We start from the raw sequence: 16067 nt of genomic DNA, 5'->3' as shown, positions 1-16067 counted from the left end.
AGGCTGGCTGCAGTCAGGTGCCGCAAGAGTTGGACAAGTGCCATGGCCCTCAAAAAGTTCGCACGCACGGCCGACGTAAGTGACATTGAAGAAGTTTTCCCCGGACGAAAAGGGAGTATACATGCGGTGCAATCCCCGGCTTCAGCAGTCTGGGAATGGGTGCTTGCTGGGCTAGTTGGTCCACTGTAACTTATGGGTAGCCTCATCACGTACTCTTTTTCGCTTCCATGTCGTAGGAGCAACAGCCAAAGCAAAGATCATGACACGCAAGATCCTGAACGGGCCTGAGCTCATCAACTACATCACAGCCAAGTTCTCCTAGTTGCGTCTTCAATTTCTGCCCCGCCTGAGAGAGGTATCGCGAATATAGTCCCTCGTCCATGCTGCGCTTTCAAATTGAAGAGTTTCATCAGGTTGCCCCATCAGTCCCGTCTTGCTTCAAAGATGTTCGGTATCTTAATTTAAGAAGTCTTGGAGCTTCCCAAGCAGCACATGACATCGGTCCAATGTAGGATCTGAGTTGGCAAACGACAGCCCTGTGAAGGCCCCGCGTTGCCTCTGTTCTCCCAGCCTTGGCTCAGCCATTTTTAGAAGTTGGCAGTATTGGACCAGTTTCTCGGACGTTTTCCCCGCCTTGGCTCAGCCATTTTTAGAAGTTGGTAGTATTGGACCAATTTCTCGGACGTTTTCCCCGCCTTGGCTCAGCCATTTTTAGAAGTTGGTAGTATTGGACCAATTTCTCGGACTTTTCACCCGCCTTGGCTCAGCCATTTTTAGAAGTTGGCAGTATTGGACCACTTTCTCGAATGTTTCCCCTGCATTGACTTTGCCATATTTAGAAGCTGGCCAATTCCTGCAATAGGCAACGCAACTTTGAAGTACCGACTGCTATGGAGCATCATGCAGTTGCTATTGTGACTTCTTAGTTTTCTCAATTGCGGCGATAGGCGCGATATATATATATATAGCTCGCACATTGTTAATTATTTATTAGCATATATAGTCCGGGGCGTAGATAATGATATCTTCGTAAAAACCCGCATAACCTCCTGTGAGATTTTTTAAATCTCAGTTTTTTAAACTAAAATATGCAAAGTTGCATGCATGCGTGCGATTATTTCCCCCTTTAAGGTTGTGGTCTTCGTTCTGTGTAAATGTAAAAAGTCCAGTCGTGCAATGAAAGAATGCGAGTCGGAGAAACATATATGCAGCACCGATTTTCAGGCCTGAATTTCAAAAACTATAAATAGCATTTTATAAAAATAACTTCTCGACTCTAACGTTAAATACGCTGTACCTTGATGTGCTTGGGCGTCGCAGTTAATTCGGTATACCTGCAGAACAGCACCAAAACATATATGTATGGCGCAACGTGTCGAGCACTCCATTAAAGCAGGAATGGGTAAAGAGTAACGTGCGTTTGCTCCATGATAGGACAGCGCTGACCATGCACTTATATAAGAGATACATATAGCTTAAGAAAAAAAACGTTACATCGTCTGCGGGAACTCGAATTGGAAGAATGCGAAGGCATTGCGCCTCCACGGTACTCGTTCTCTCCCTTTGCCTCGTATGCAGCCCATATGAGTTATATGTGTCAGTATATGTGCCTCATATGAACACATATAGGCTTTTTACGAGTTCATATGTGCCTCGTTTGACTCATATGGGCACCATATGAGCCATGTGTCGACAAATGCGCCTCGTATCAGCACATATACTTCATACGAGTTCATGTGTGTCACAAATTAATGTGTCTCGTATGAACGCGTATAGGCTGCTTACGAGCTCATACGCGTCACAAATGTCACAGATGAACACATCTGCTGCATATGCAGTAGTTCACGCGCTACGGAAAGGTGACTTGTATGGATTACATATGTGGCATACCTTAACTGACACGCGACACTCGTGCGTACACAAGAGCTCCGATATGCACCGTATCAGCTTACATCAATCTCGAGCGAAACACATAGCCGCTGATGAGTGCCTCTCATAGAGTGGGCCTTGCTGTTTGAAACACGCGGAAAAGAAGGGATGAACAAGCGATTAACAAGTGCCCAACCAACGCATAAAAAAAACTCTTGGCCTGTTTCAAATATTTTTCTCCTTGATTCTCTGCTTGTGCCCTCCTGTTGTAAACCGCGCCTATCCAAACAGTATGACGTTAGGCGTTTCCAATGTGCTTGGACAAACGTTCAGCCAGAAGGCAAATGTTGCCTTCTGGGCTTAGTTGAGCTAATAACGCCAGGTATTTTCATGCAAGAGCTCCGACTGTAGTTAACAATATGTGCGCAATGAGAGTACTACAATCAATGGTGCAGGCGCTGTGAAAATTAAAATACATACAAATATCAGATCTTTCAGTGCTTATCACAGAGCACATCAAGATCCACAAAATCAGTGGAAGTGCAATCGGCTGTAGTTCAGCTCCTTATACCTTAAAAATAAACATTTGTCCTCGCACCTAACCGTCGAATTCTATAGTGGGAAGCATAGCATAAGTCTTGTCATCGAAATGTAAAGCAGTTTTTGCCATGCCAGCAGTGGTGTATTGGGTAGTGTAGTGAGCTGGAGATCTCTAGGTCGGTGGTTCGAATCCGGAACGGCGCGTAGTTTTTTTTTTCGCGTCCGAATTTTTTTTTTACTTTCTTTAGTTTACTAACTTCAATGGAAGCTATTTTATTGTTAATTGCCTTATAATTCCACCCCAGCCCTTCCCTTTCCTTTCCCAAAAATTGCAAACCAGACACATATGACACATATGTGTCATATGTGTCATATGACACATACGAGATATTCCATAATCATACGAGATATTCCATAATCTCGTATGAACCAGACACATATGACACATATATACGAGATTTTTCGATAGGGACGTATTAATCGCTATCGGTTAATCGTCTTCATATTGATTACGGTCATAGATTTCAATCACGCGTCTTCAGCGCGCACTTCGCTTCTGCGTCGCGTGGTTGCTTCGGACGGTAGCAAGAGTTGGGGGGTGCGTACGTCGACTGATGTTTCGGAGTGCGATCGTTTCCTGCCGCCTTGATCCAAGCTTGAAGACGTAGATGCGACCGGCCGTTGTGAAATACCGAGATCTTGCAAGATCTCACGGTATTCTTTTTCAACGATACGGTACTTGCGTATCAGAAGCTTTGCGTATCAGAATGCAGAAGCTTTGCGGTGAAAGACGAGGACCGCAACAGCCGCACAAAGGGACAGCAGACAGGCAGTACGACCAACACCTCCACACCACAAAAGAAAAACAAGCGCGAGCACTCGCGGCATGACTCGCGGGCAGGGTTGCCGTTGGGAACATTTTAAAAGGAGCCAAAACTTGAGCTGAAAGTAGTCAAAAGTAGCCATGCCATTTCATCTTAGCTGTCGCGTAAAATAAGATCTTTTGCTCATTAATAAATTGAAGTGTAAAAAAATTGATAAAAATTATTCTTGGCGGTGTTGTCAACACTAAGCTTCAAAGAAATTTTTCGAAACTAAACACCGCTTTACGCATAAACGTAGGCATCCGCTCTCGCTCCCACGAACGTTCCAAGCCAATCCCAATCCATAGCTTGTGGTCATTTCGTTTGGACGTTTGGCAGCAAAGCGCTCTTGTGAATTTTTATTTCTTCAAGCTTTTTGAAGTTTGGTGGCGGCACGCGTGAGTCACCGAGGGGAACCAGGAGGCACTGCTTGCGTAAGTATACATTCTGTCCTTTTTTCCCTTTCATGTTAGTTGTCAGCTAATATTTACTTGTGAACTTGTCAAGAGTGAGGACAATGAGCACGCCTCGTGTGTCGCCCCTTTATCTAACTTGTCTGTAGGCATCTGTCAGCAGTTGTCTTTTGATTAACTCAGCGGCGCATTGCAAGGTGTAACTGCGTGTAAGGGTTGGGGTAATATGAAGTAACACACACGTACACGAAGGGAAGCGCTTCTAAATGTCGTGTGTGTTTGTGTGTTCCTTCATCAGGGTGAACGCACTATCCCGGCAAATCTTGTTGGCGCATTGCTTCTGAGAGGGTTTGTTTCTCGGCACATCGTACATTTATGTACGTGTATAGATATTATGATCATGATCGCAATGACAGTCGTCACGTGGTTACGGCGCTCGGCTGCTGACTCGAAATACGCGGGTTCGATCCCGGCTGCGGCGGTCGAATTTCGATGGAGGCGAAATTCTAGAGGCCCGTGTACTGTGCGCGATATCGGTGCACTCTAAAGAACCCCAGGTGGTCGAAATTTCCGGAGCCGTTCTCTGCGGCGCCCCCCATGACCAACCAGTTGCCACGTGCGATGCAGTTGAGTGTTTTTCATCGCCAATTTTTGCTTTTGTGAGGCTAATCGCTTGGTTCAGGCATGCATGTCAGACGTCATAGAGTCGCAGCCTGCATGCCTTGTGCTTGATTGACAAATGCTTCCATGGCAGTGTTGACATTGTTGCGTTGCGAGTCTCCGGCCTTGTGCTTGATTGACAAATGCTTCCATGGCAGTGTTGACATTGTTGCGTTGCGAGTCTCCGTGCGATGAGAGAAATGTGACAAGAACAGGATGAATGAACACAATTATTCTGTACTGCCAGAAGTAATGCTGCTCCTGCCAGTGATCGGTTACAGAAAAAAATTTGAGAGTACTTTTTATTTATGTGTGTCCCTTCCCGCTACTCAGAGCCTTGTATTACAAAGTCTAGATCAGTGTGACTCTACATATAGCGAGTGCTAGTTTCGAGCTCGCTAATTGAACGCGCTTGTTTTCTCTCTTCCTCATTTGGTCAATCTTGCGTTTTACTGGTTTCTTTTTTCATCACTATGCTCCTGGTAGACTGCACTCAGTTTGATGTTCAATGCAGTGAAGTTGCACGCCACTATTGCTGGCTGTTATTTGTTTCACATGGCAGCAGGCACAGAAATATTGTTTAAATAAGTCCCAAATTGCAGGCGCTCGTGACACTTGTAACTCTCAACTCATGAAAGTTCAGAAGTGCGTTGCGAAGTAGAACGAGATGGTTGTAAGAGTACCTGTCAGTTGTCATGGTAGTGTGAAGTTTTCGGCACCCAAACAGGCAAGTGCCAGTAGAGAATGGCACAGAGAGTGTCTGGTAAAAATCCTTGTTTGCCCATTAATCTTTTGTTGTGTTTCCTCTGTGCAGCATGTCAAAACCATTCGCTGTGGTGAAGTTTCCTCTTGAGGACGACTGCCTTGCAGTCATTCCTGTCGGATGGCTCACAGAGACAAAAGAAGAGTGCTACTGGCTTGTGGCCAGGAGCTCGGAGGTGACGCGGCTCGCAAAAGCTGAGGCCGAGCCAGCTCTCGGAGGGGAGTGGATGCGTTGCCCAGTGGTCGTCGTTACCACTTGCCATAAGTAGTCTTATTGTAGACATATTGATGGTAGCTTCATCAGCGATTGTAAAGGCCTCTTTGCTAGATTCTGTGAGTCTGCACCTCTGCATGGCTAAATTACGACTAAGAAGTCATGTTGATAGCCACCGCTTAGCCAGCTGTCAAAAAGAGGAGCAGAATGAACTGTTAGCTATTGCACTTGTAAGCTGATGAACTACATCTGAAACTCATTAGTGCCTTGTTTTTGAAGACCTGTAGTTCCCAGAATTAGTGCTGCACTCAGTATGCTTAATAATATTTAGTACAGAAAGGTTTAGTATGGTAATTTTTTTTTTTGCATTATGAAACATTTTTTGGCACACAAAAAGCACAGACAAGGAAAGAGTACACAATACAAATGCCAGACATCAATTGATGCTTTGCGTTGTGTGCTCTTTCCTCATCCATTTTTGTTGTGCACTGAGACAGTGTTTCATAATGCAAATTCAGAACCAACTCATCCAGCTGTTTACATTTAGTTCAGTTTGAATTGTTAGCCTGTCGCAGTAGCTGAGTGGTCCATGCTGCTGAGCCGAGGGCCCAGGTTACACTCTGTCTGTGGTGAAATGGAGCAGTGCAGAATGCGCTTGTGCTCTGTAATATCAGTGCATGTTAAACAACCCCATGTGGTCTAAATTAATCTGGAGTCTTCCGCTACGTCATTCTTCATAGCTTAAAGCTGTTAAATCCTAGAAACCAGAATCACACTTTTAATTGTAAATAAAACAATGCCTCTGCCACATGAGTGTTTCACAGGCTTTCAAACTGATAGTCTGTTGGCCTGAGTGTTCCTATACAGGCAGCTGAACGGGCATCAAGTCAGCAAAGCAGCCCTCGGACATATTTTGTAGCGACAATTCTGTTAAGTATGGATACGTGTTTAATTATGAGGAATTATGTGAGTTAGTTTTTGGAACCCATAGTTTGTACGAGATTTTGGTGCATGGTATTGAGGGTGCCTAAGACTGTATGCTGTTTGGGCAATTAAATATGTGCTCTCGAAAGTCTGCCAGTTTCCTTTCATAAGGTTTCTGATATAAACAGCAAGCTTCTTGTGGTAAGCGGCCGTGATGGTTAGCAGTCTATGGTTGAGGAAGGAAGGACCCGTGCTCTCACTGTAATGTAAGTTATCAATCGCTCGTACAGCTCTTTTTTGTAAAGTAAGTACTTTCACAAAATTGGTTGAGGTAGTCGTTCCCCAGATCAACAAACAATATTGTACATGCGAAAAGACTAGAGAGAAATAAATTTGTAGTTTGAAGTTTCGAGGCAGTATTGTGCGAAATTTATTTAGCATACCAACAGAGCGAGCCATTTTAGTGCAAACGTAGTTTACACGATCTGTCCAGAGTAAATGTTCTTCAAAAATGACTCCAAGGAACATTGTAGAGCTGACACGAGTTATAGGAGCTTGCTCGAAGTGAATTTGGAAGTTGTTCGGAACTTCCTTATTTTTGGCTCTAAACAGTATGTACTTTGTTTTCCTGACATTAAGTTCTAACCTATTTGATTTTAACCAAACAGACAATTGGGATAACCAACTATTGGAGGCTGCTTGCAAAATATTACTATCTTGTCCTGAAAAAAATACGTTAGTATCGTCTGCATAGATTATAATGTTGTCTGCTGGATGAAGGTTGACGATATCATTAATATATAATAAGAACAACGTTGGTCCTAGAACGGAGCCCTGTGGCGCACCAGACACAATCTGACCAATCCCAGATGAAATACCGTTAATGATAGTTGTTTGAGATCGGTTGTCAAGGTAGCTAGCAAATAAGGTTAAAGGAACACCGCGTATTCCATAACAATGCATTTTTTCAAGCAATATCTTATGGTTAACCGAGTCAAACGCTTTCCTCATATCAAGGAATATGCCAACTGTTGGCAGTTTATTTTCTGTTTTCAATTAGCTTTTCTTTGATTTCCAGTAAGGCGGCCTCAGTTGTTTTGTTTTTTTGAAATCCGTACTGTTGCTTGGAGATGACATGGTTTTTGTCGAGATATTGAGAATGTTTGCAGGATCCTACAAGAGCGCCGAAAAAAAGGTGCGGCGCTACGAGTTCACTTCAGCCCTAGAAAGCTCGGCAGTTTCTGGTAATTGAAATTCTCATATTTCTTTATTGATGAGAAATTATTTTGCATACTCAACAAGACGTTCATGTGCAATTCTTTTTTATGAAATGAGGGCCACAACGATGTTGTACAGCTGCCGTCACCACGTAAGACATGAATTCTCATTTGTTAAGCCGCCGCGGTGGCTCAGTGGTTACGGCGCTCGGCTGCTGACCCGAAAGACGCGGGTACGATCCCGGCCAAGGCGGTCGAATTTTGATGGAGGCGAAATTCTAGAGGCCCGTGTGCTGTGCGATGTCAGTGCACGTTGAAGAACCCCAGGTGGTCGAAATTTCCGGAGCCCTTCACTACGGCGTCCCTCATAGCCTGAGCCTTTGGATGTTAACCGCCTTAAAACTAAAACACCATTTCTCATTTCTATTTAATGTAAGGTCGACATTGTGTTAGTTTTGATTGGGGATTTATGGTAGTATGCTTGCAAAATCTGGGAAAAAAACTTCACCGTAGCTAATTGCACTTGCAGAGAAATGGAACGTGCTCAGACTTGGCATCAGCTTTTTACATTTGCCATGCTCTCAGATCAGCAGTGATTCTGCCAGTAACCATTTCGTGGCAAACTCTCTTACCCACGTTAACAGTACTGCGAACAGGTTTCTATTCACATGACATATATTCTGCTCTCTGTGTTTGGTTTCGCCATGACAGTTTCTTTTGTGTCCTTAAATGTACCGTATTTTCCAGTGTATAAGACGCACCCGCCATATATGCAGGCTGTAATTGAAAAAGTTGCTATATAAGACGCACCCCAGTTTTCCCAGTTGGGCTAGTGAGGATCAATTAAACACGCTTGCGCGACCATCACGAAATTCACCGTACTTGTGAGAAATTCTTAAGCAACGCTAAGTGGTCGAAAAAGGCAACACTCACGCCATTCCTGCCCACGTTTTGGAAAAAAAGAAAGAAAAACAAAAAAAACTCTCCCACATGTCCATAAGAACATTTTATTTCTACTTAAAACCTTGGAAGTCTTCACCTTCGGATGCGCTATCAAAAAGTTCACCCATTTCTGGTGGCAACGCGACTGAAATATTCTCTTCGCACTACGTACATGGAGCAAACAAAGTGGCAAAGGGTGGCTGAAAAAAGAACGCCGGCTTGTCCTGGCTTGTCTTCACAATGGCGAGAAGCGTGATTGTCGTCATCTTTTGGCATTTCACATTATGCTTGGGGCCTCCGAAACGGTGGTGTGTTTGTGATCCCGGAAGTCGTCATCCCCGTCGTTTCATGATAAAGTTCACCTAAAAAAAGTTGCGCACGGTGGTCCCCGTATTGAAGTATTAACCGTGTTACAACCGCTTCATTGCTAGTGATATTTTTCGGTAAAAAAGGCTTGAACATGAACCTGAGTAATTTCTGAACTCTCTAAAAAAAAACGAAAAATTCGCATATAAGACGCACCCTTGTATAGGACGCACCAGCAAGATTTTTGAAAAAAGCCGCGTCTTATACACCGGAAAATACGGTACCAATGCACCATGCTGGTGCATGAGAAATGTAATTATTGAAGTACTATAGACACATATTTAAAAAATTGAAAACTGATTTTTCAGGAAAGAAAGTGGTGCAGTAATTCTCTCGCATTTCGGTGGACATTCATAAGAGAAGGGATAAAGGAGGGAGTGTGAGAAGAAAGGAAGAAGGAGGTGCCGTAGCGCCCTGGGATAATTTCAGCCGACTGGGGATCTTTAACGTGCACTGACATCGCACAGCACACGGGCACCTCTTGCGTTTCGCCTCCATCGAAACGCGCCGCCGCAGTCGGATCACAACGTTCTTTTATGTGTCATAGGTATCTGCATGATGTGACATTGTTTGTCACGTCAACTACTTGTTATGGAGGTGTCGGTTTTGATGGGTTTTGAATTATGAAGTCTTTGTACAGCCTGTGATTGAAACCAAATTAAAATATCTTTTCGGCCAAAGGAAGTGTTACTATTGCCTGGGGGGCATCTCTATATAACCAGGAATTTGTTTCTGAACTTCGTAATTTTGTGTCTATTGTGTTTTAAAAAGATCACCTGTATGAAAAACAGCCTGGCCATGCAACTGTTCTGTCCCTTCTCCAAAAATATCCTGAAGTAGCATTTCTGCATTCAATTAGGATAGAAATGTGACATTGTGGTTGTACACAGTAGTGTGTTCTGTACTTCCTGGATTGCCATCAATGACGCATGTTCATCTCCAGCCCCACTGAATCACGCTGGGGAGAGCGTGAACGAAAACAGTGCGCCACCCAGCAAGCTGGAGGGGTCGACAGCTGGGACTGTTGATGGTGAGATTTTCACTTTGTTTACTTTTGTGCAAAAAGAGAAATGCAAGCCAAACATGGGGACACAGTGAGAGGACAGAACAAATGCTGCTTGTCCCGTCTTTTCACTGTGTTCCTTTCTTTTAATTACACTCCTATTTTGTCTAGTATCAAGTGACACAACAAAATATAGAAGCTAGATCTGCTTTGCCTTAAAGAAAAACAGACCAAATTTTAAATTTCTCATTGTACCTGCTGCTGCCGAGCAGCAGTCAACAGGCCCAGAAAGACCTAGAGAATATACTTATTCAGGAAGATATTTGCACGGAGTTCTCCTCAGTGGCTCTTGAAACGGTGCTAGGAGCACATTTCTAGTTTCAAACTATGTGCTTTGAAAGGGGTCACTCTGAAAATCATCACATGTATTTCTCAAAAACCATTGTATTGAACTGAAGTGGTACTGGAATTTACAACCTAGTACTTCCATTGCTTTCTCCTCTTGTGATTCATAGTGGAGTGGTTGTTGTGTGCCCTTCCCAAGAGCTGTATGTTGTGCTTTTGTTGGGTTCTTTTGGATCCTGGCATTTCTGTTGCCTCTCTCGGCCTACATCACCACCAGGAAGCCACTCCTACGAATTGCACTCTACACAGTAGTCCCATGTTCTGTGCATTTGTTTCCTTACCAGCATAATTTGGTCGCTTGGTCGCGGTTGGTCAGCAAGGCCCATATTGTAATTTTTCATTGTCTTTCAAAGTATTTTAAAAGTTTACTGGTTGGAAGTCAATGCAGTGCCTTGGATGCAGCGAAATGTGCTGAAAAAAAATTAATTGCGCTATCACAAAGCTCCCATAAAGGGTGCTGAAGGAGATAAGCAGCCAATAATAGCGGCATGCTCTGAAGGAGGACCTCTTGCTTAGGAAAGAACTGAACAGCCTAACTGCCTTGTGGAGCACATCAGCTGGCTCCTAGTCTTGTCTTGCCTGCAGAAAATGGATGCGTGGTAAGAGATAAATGTGACCTTGTTTTATTTCTCAACGGTTTGGGACCTCCTGTGCCTAGCAAGAAACATTTGGTCCACCTCTTTGTTGCATTTCGCTTGTCAGCTAAGGGCTATAATTCCATAAGGGCTATCTTTGTTGCAGTTTTAATGCATTGATCCATGCCAGCACTTGCAGTTAGAACAGATGTCTACCTCCAGCATTTTGGCCAATGTGGGTTTTGCCGTGAGCAATACTTTCCAAATGGTGCAATGCTATATTAAGGGCACAGGCCTGCTCTGCTTTCTCGCTTCTATTAGCACATGCTTCTCATGACACTGGAAGAATCCATTTGCGACTAACTGCTGCCATCTCTGCCATGGTGCAATAGCAGTGGAAATGCCCTTGAAGCAATGTAAAAATTGGCGAAGCTCATAGACTGAGAAGTCCTTTACACAACAAGGCTGCAGGTTCTGTGCTAGCTATCACACATAGAGCAGCTCCATTTCACCTAGGTGTTTGTCAGTGCATGGTGACATTTATGGCATTTAAATTAGGCTAGCAAGGAATAGAACATGAATTAGAAGTGTCCTGGAGGATAAAAACTGGGGGAAGTTTAGGAGCATAGTACAGAGTGTGTTGCTGCCTACTGTTAGCCTCATACTGTTCTTTATTGTACCTCAGTGCGCAAATGATATTATTGCGCCCAGGTTAACCCTGCTCTCACTGAAATTGTTGATTGCTTCAGTTTCAGCTACCCTGCTGAAGCTGATGTGCCTGGTGCTGGAGGTCCGACAGCAGCAGCGCGACTTAATGCAGCGGTTACAAAGGCTGGAGGATCACGTGCTGCTGCGGTCGGACCGGCAGCTGGAGCAGAGGACTCGGCCAGTGTCCCCCTCGCCACCGCCTCCCACCCTTGCACTGCCCGCATTCTCCCCCGAGGAGTTGGACACTGTGGAAGCTGCCGTCCAGGACGACAGCGTGGCTGCTGGACTGGTGATTTAATGTTTCTGATAATTCGTGTCTGGAAAAAATGAATGCCTACTAACGAATTGCATGCATAATGTAATTCCGAGGTTTGTGAAGAAATCTTGAGCTCCAAGAGTATTTGCATGCCGTGCTCTGTGAATAACATGCTCTTCATAGATATAATTCCTACTGTTGTGCTGGAGTGTGCTGTCACAGTGTGTTTTGTTAATGTAAATGTCTTGTTCATGAAAGTTGCTTGCTGATATACACACTGGCTGTTTCAGTGAACATTTTCAGGAATTCCTAAGAATAGAGAGTTCAAAATAGAAGAAATATTTGCAGGTACACACGCACAGTTATGCAGTAAATTATGTCCACCACTGCTGAGAGATGGTTCCTCCAAAAAAAAATTGTTTTCCCATATCGAACTTGCGCTTGTTTAGGAATTTTTGAGAGTGTTCACTGGAACGCCCTGTCGATTCCTTGTGTGGTGAGATTTACTGTTCGAAGCAAAAGTGGTACGCAATGCCCAGCCGGTAGCAGAGCTTGCAAAAACTGCATCACGTGTCGGGACAGCTGTTAGGGGACTCTCTTTATCTGCTCTTTGGCTCCTATCAATTTGTTGGGCTCAGTAGCAGTGCTGAACATGTGGCGCTCGCAATATATTGCTTACGGCAAGTGCCAGTTGTCACATCATGTTTCAGCCACGCAATGCAAAGAAAATGCCACCTGCGAGACTGCTGTCGCATCAGAGCGTTTAGGCGAGAAGGAGCGCTAAACAGCAAACCAAGCTACTGATGCTGGTTCTGTGCGAAGCATTGCACCTATCACATCTTGTAGTAGCTTGGTATTTGGCGGTGCAGTCACAGGCTTTTTTGGGGCAGTTGCTCTCAGATGGTGTCACTCAATGTCATTCGATGTAGTTTTCCAGAGCTCTGCCGGTGGCCGGTCGTTGCATAACAGACTTGGTTCCAACAAATTTTTTTTCTCAGTCAAATATTTCTGTGATTACATTATTGTTTTACATCGATCAACAGCAAAAAAAAATCCCCTATGCTTTTGTTGCCTGTGGCTGCCTTTCTTCGTATGTGTCTCATAACGAGCCCCTCATTTTCCTTACATTTGTCATTTATTGTTGTGCTGTTTTAATTTAGTTCAGCAGTGGACTTTGTAGCTAACATTAAGGATGTTGTAAGGTCTGTTTTACAGGAAGCTGAGCTTTCGGTTAATATACTGTTGCATGAACTGCTGTGAACACAGCTGGAAGTTGGTCCTCTCTCAGTGCGTCTTTAATTTCGGCTAGGTTTCCCAAATAATGGGGCAGCTTTAACCCACCTCTTCCCTGTCTTTTGCTCACATTATGCACATTTCATTACTTAATCTGCTGCCAAAAACAAGCAACATCGTTTAATTAAATGTGGTTGCTAAGCACGCAGCTTTACTCAGGTGCTTGGGGATTTAAATAAGCGCCCTTTGTATAGCATTAATTAGACTGCTCAATTTCAGGGTAGTGAGCCCCGCCATGGTGGCTCAGTGGTTAGGGCACTCGACTGCTGAACCCAAAGACTCGGGTTCAAACCGAGCCGTGATGGCCAGTTTTCCATGGAGGCGAAAAGCAAGGCGCCCGTGTGCAGTGTGATGTCAGTGGCGCATGTTAAAGACCCCACGTGGTCGAAACTTCCGGAGCCCTCCACTATGGTGTCCCTCATCATAGCCTGAGTCACTTTGGAACTTTAAGTTCTACAAACGAAATCAATTTTAGCGTAACGGCTGTGCAGAGAAAACACATCCAGCACATAGATATCTGCAAAAAGCATTATAGTTATAATATAATAATGTCCAAGATGCAAAGCATAATGGGTAGGAGTTGGCCACCTTTGCTTAATCGCTAAAGTTTCCCTGCTCTTAGTAAACTGGGAAAAAAAAAGAATGTCCATATTGGTGGTGGTGCTTTCTGCTGGTAGCAACTAGTCAAGCTATTGTATCATACAGAAATTATGCATTATGATTGTAGGTACTCGCATGGGCTGTTGACAGGTAGTCACACAATTGTCTTAGCTATTCGATTCTGCTAAACTAAATGAAATTATAATTGATGTTTGTGCCTAATAGCTTGTGCACCTGTGGTGTTTCTTTTCAGCGAAAGCAGCTGGTCCGCCTGGGGGGCAAGGGCCTGAGGGAGGTGGGCTCCAACATAATGACCGCCATCATGGGGGTGGCGGTACAGAGGATGTACAGCCTCCATGGCCGCAAGGGCAAGTGGTCATTTATTGCCCTGAAGTTATGCAAGGTGGCAACAGGTATGTTGTTGCAGTAGCTTTTAACTGAATTTTAGAAGATGAGTGGAAGAACATGCACCAGGTTCTGCTGCGCTTTGTTTTCTTTTCTTCTTTTCAGTTAATACTTTACCAGTTTTCTTTTTCATTACAGGTGAATATTTTGTTACTGTTTTTATGGGGGTAGTCATCTGCAGTTTTCTTCCATGTGCATCTGAAGATATATGAGTCAGCAGATGCCTTTCAAAGAAAGCCCTCCCATCAGTCACATCCATCTCTTGTCATGGATCGTAGTCGTGCCTTGTATCTGCCAGCCATTTGTGCTCCCATATGTTAGTAGTGCAAAGTGGTCGACCGTGATGTCGCAGCAGCTTTATACAGTTGGTTAGAAGAGCTTTCAGGTGGATTTTCTCCTCAAGTTGTATTTGGATACTGTAGTCCTTTCATTTTGGCACGCACTTTGAGTTAACATGTACTTGTGGCCTTTTCTGTTTTCTCTGTTGCTGAAATAATCTTGATTTCTGTTAACGAGCAAACTTTTTCTGCTGGCCTAAAATGAACGCTTATCTTATGCAGATGCCATCTGTGAGAAGACGGGGGCGGATGTGGTGGAAGCGCAGGGGTTTATTAGGAAGTGGTTGCCAGGTTCGGTGGACCGTGGCGGCGGACGCAAAAGGCGTTTTGCCGAAGCGTTTCTGCCAAGTACCGCTGCCGGCCTGGCAACCACTGCGAGCCCCTGTGCTTCAGCCCCCAGCACAGTGCCCTCCCTTCCCCAAGCGGCCCCCACCTCCCAGAAATCCTCCTCCCGCGCGGCCCTGGCTCCTTCCCAAGGTCCCGCCTCCTGCGCGGCCCTCGCTGCCTCGCAGGACTCGCGCAACCGCGCGTCCCCAGCCACGGTGCCTAATTATTTAATAAATAGTTTCTCAGTTGGATTCTTTCGTTGCCTCATTTTGTTGTGCATGTGTATAGAAGAGATGATTGCAGCTTTGCAATGCCAAAACCCATGGCTTTCCCAATGCGAACATTAACTGGAATGTGAATATTCGCTGAACTGGAAATGCAATGGCATAAACTTCGGGCAAGCGTTAGCAGAAAGGCTGAACAGTGGCCTAATTGTGGTATGTCAAGCCGGTGTTGGTAGAGCAGCTGAAAGTGGGTACAATAGCGGCATGAATGTCGGTTCAGTGTTGGTAGAGCGGCTGAACAGTGGTCTGATAGTGGCATGAATGTCGGTTCAGTGTTGGTAGAGTGGCTGAAAGTGGGTACAATAGCGGCGTGAATGTCGGTTCAGTGTTGGTAGAGCGGCTGAACAGTGGTCTGAGAGTGGCATGAATGTCGGTTCAGTGTTGGTAGAGCGGCTGAACAGTGGTCTGAGAGTGGCATGAATGTCGGTTCAGTGTTGGTAGAGCGGCTGAACAGTGGTCTGATAGTGGCATGAATGTCGGTTCAGTGTTGGTCCGAACATCAGGCCAAGGTTGGAAAAAGTAACTTTTTGACCCAATGCCGACGTCGGTACGACTTTCGAGCCGGTTTTGACCAGCATTATGCCAGCGTCGGTTCATTGTTGGTGTGCTGCTTGGGTTGTGCGACTTGAGAGACTGAAAAAGCAGGCAATCTACAGGAACGTAGCAGAACCAGGACCTCCACCCGATGTCACAGTTATATGCAGCAAATCAGGTGGCAGAACGGCAGAATAGAGCTTGCGAATAGAGCGCTTTAATTAGGCAAGCTCGTGCCTTGCAAACAATGAAGGGCGGCGAAAGAAACAGCTGCCCTTCCACAAGGAAGTCGTGCTGTTGCGAACTGCCACGTCCCTCGGCCGCGCTGTATTTCAGAATGAGCAAAAACAACTGCAACAAGCAGTAGGCGTATTTGCCAATGCGGCGGAAAAAGTCCCAAACGCTCACACCTGACCTCGATTGTTTAGGCACAAATTGGTAGCACCTAAACGGGCGCACATTAAATAACTCACTCCGTGTGGCCAAAGCAAGTGTGATAAAACCATGCGTTGACGCCGTTGGACAAACCGAAAATAAAAAAAAATAAATATTGATGGTCATCAAAATTC

At 44.8% G+C, this 16067-nt stretch overlaps 2 protein-coding genes across 2 annotated transcripts in view; one reads left to right on the top strand and one right to left on the bottom strand.

Annotated features, from left to right (window-relative positions):
- Positions 1 to 16067, bottom strand: part of LOC149343971 (uncharacterized) — a 92610-nt gene that overhangs the window by 10261 nt on the left and 66282 nt on the right. The window lies entirely within an intron of this gene.
- Positions 5747 to 15301, top strand: LOC149343974 (uncharacterized). Its single transcript, XM_089546112.1, has 5 exons — positions 5747 to 7489; positions 9714 to 9800; positions 11503 to 11750; positions 13864 to 14023; positions 14576 to 15301. The coding sequence occupies exons 1-5, from the start codon at positions 7381 to 7383 to the stop codon at positions 15025 to 15027; spliced, it is 1056 nt and encodes a 351-aa protein (XP_089402238.1). The 5' UTR covers positions 5747 to 7380; the 3' UTR covers positions 15028 to 15301.

The sequence above is a fragment of the Amblyomma mixtum genome, chromosome 5, assembly GCF_055824585.1.
Source record: "Amblyomma mixtum isolate Tamu chromosome 5, ASM5582458v1, whole genome shotgun sequence".
Taxonomy (NCBI): domain Eukaryota; kingdom Metazoa; phylum Arthropoda; class Arachnida; order Ixodida; family Ixodidae; genus Amblyomma; species Amblyomma mixtum.
Note: the sequence above shows the minus strand (reverse complement) of the source record. Positions and strands in the feature narration are given on the sequence as shown.

Coding starts and splice junctions, on each gene's coding strand:
- LOC149343974 (XM_089546112.1), top strand. CDS start 7,381: ATGGTTTTTGTCGAGATATTGAGAATGTTTGCAGGATCCTACAAGAGC. Junction 7,490..9,713: donor AGAAAGCTCGGCAGTTTCTG/GTAATTGAAATT, acceptor GTTCATCTCCAG/CCCCACTGAATCACGCTGGG. Junction 9,801..11,502: donor GACAGCTGGGACTGTTGATG/GTGAGATTTTCA, acceptor TGATTGCTTCAG/TTTCAGCTACCCTGCTGAAG.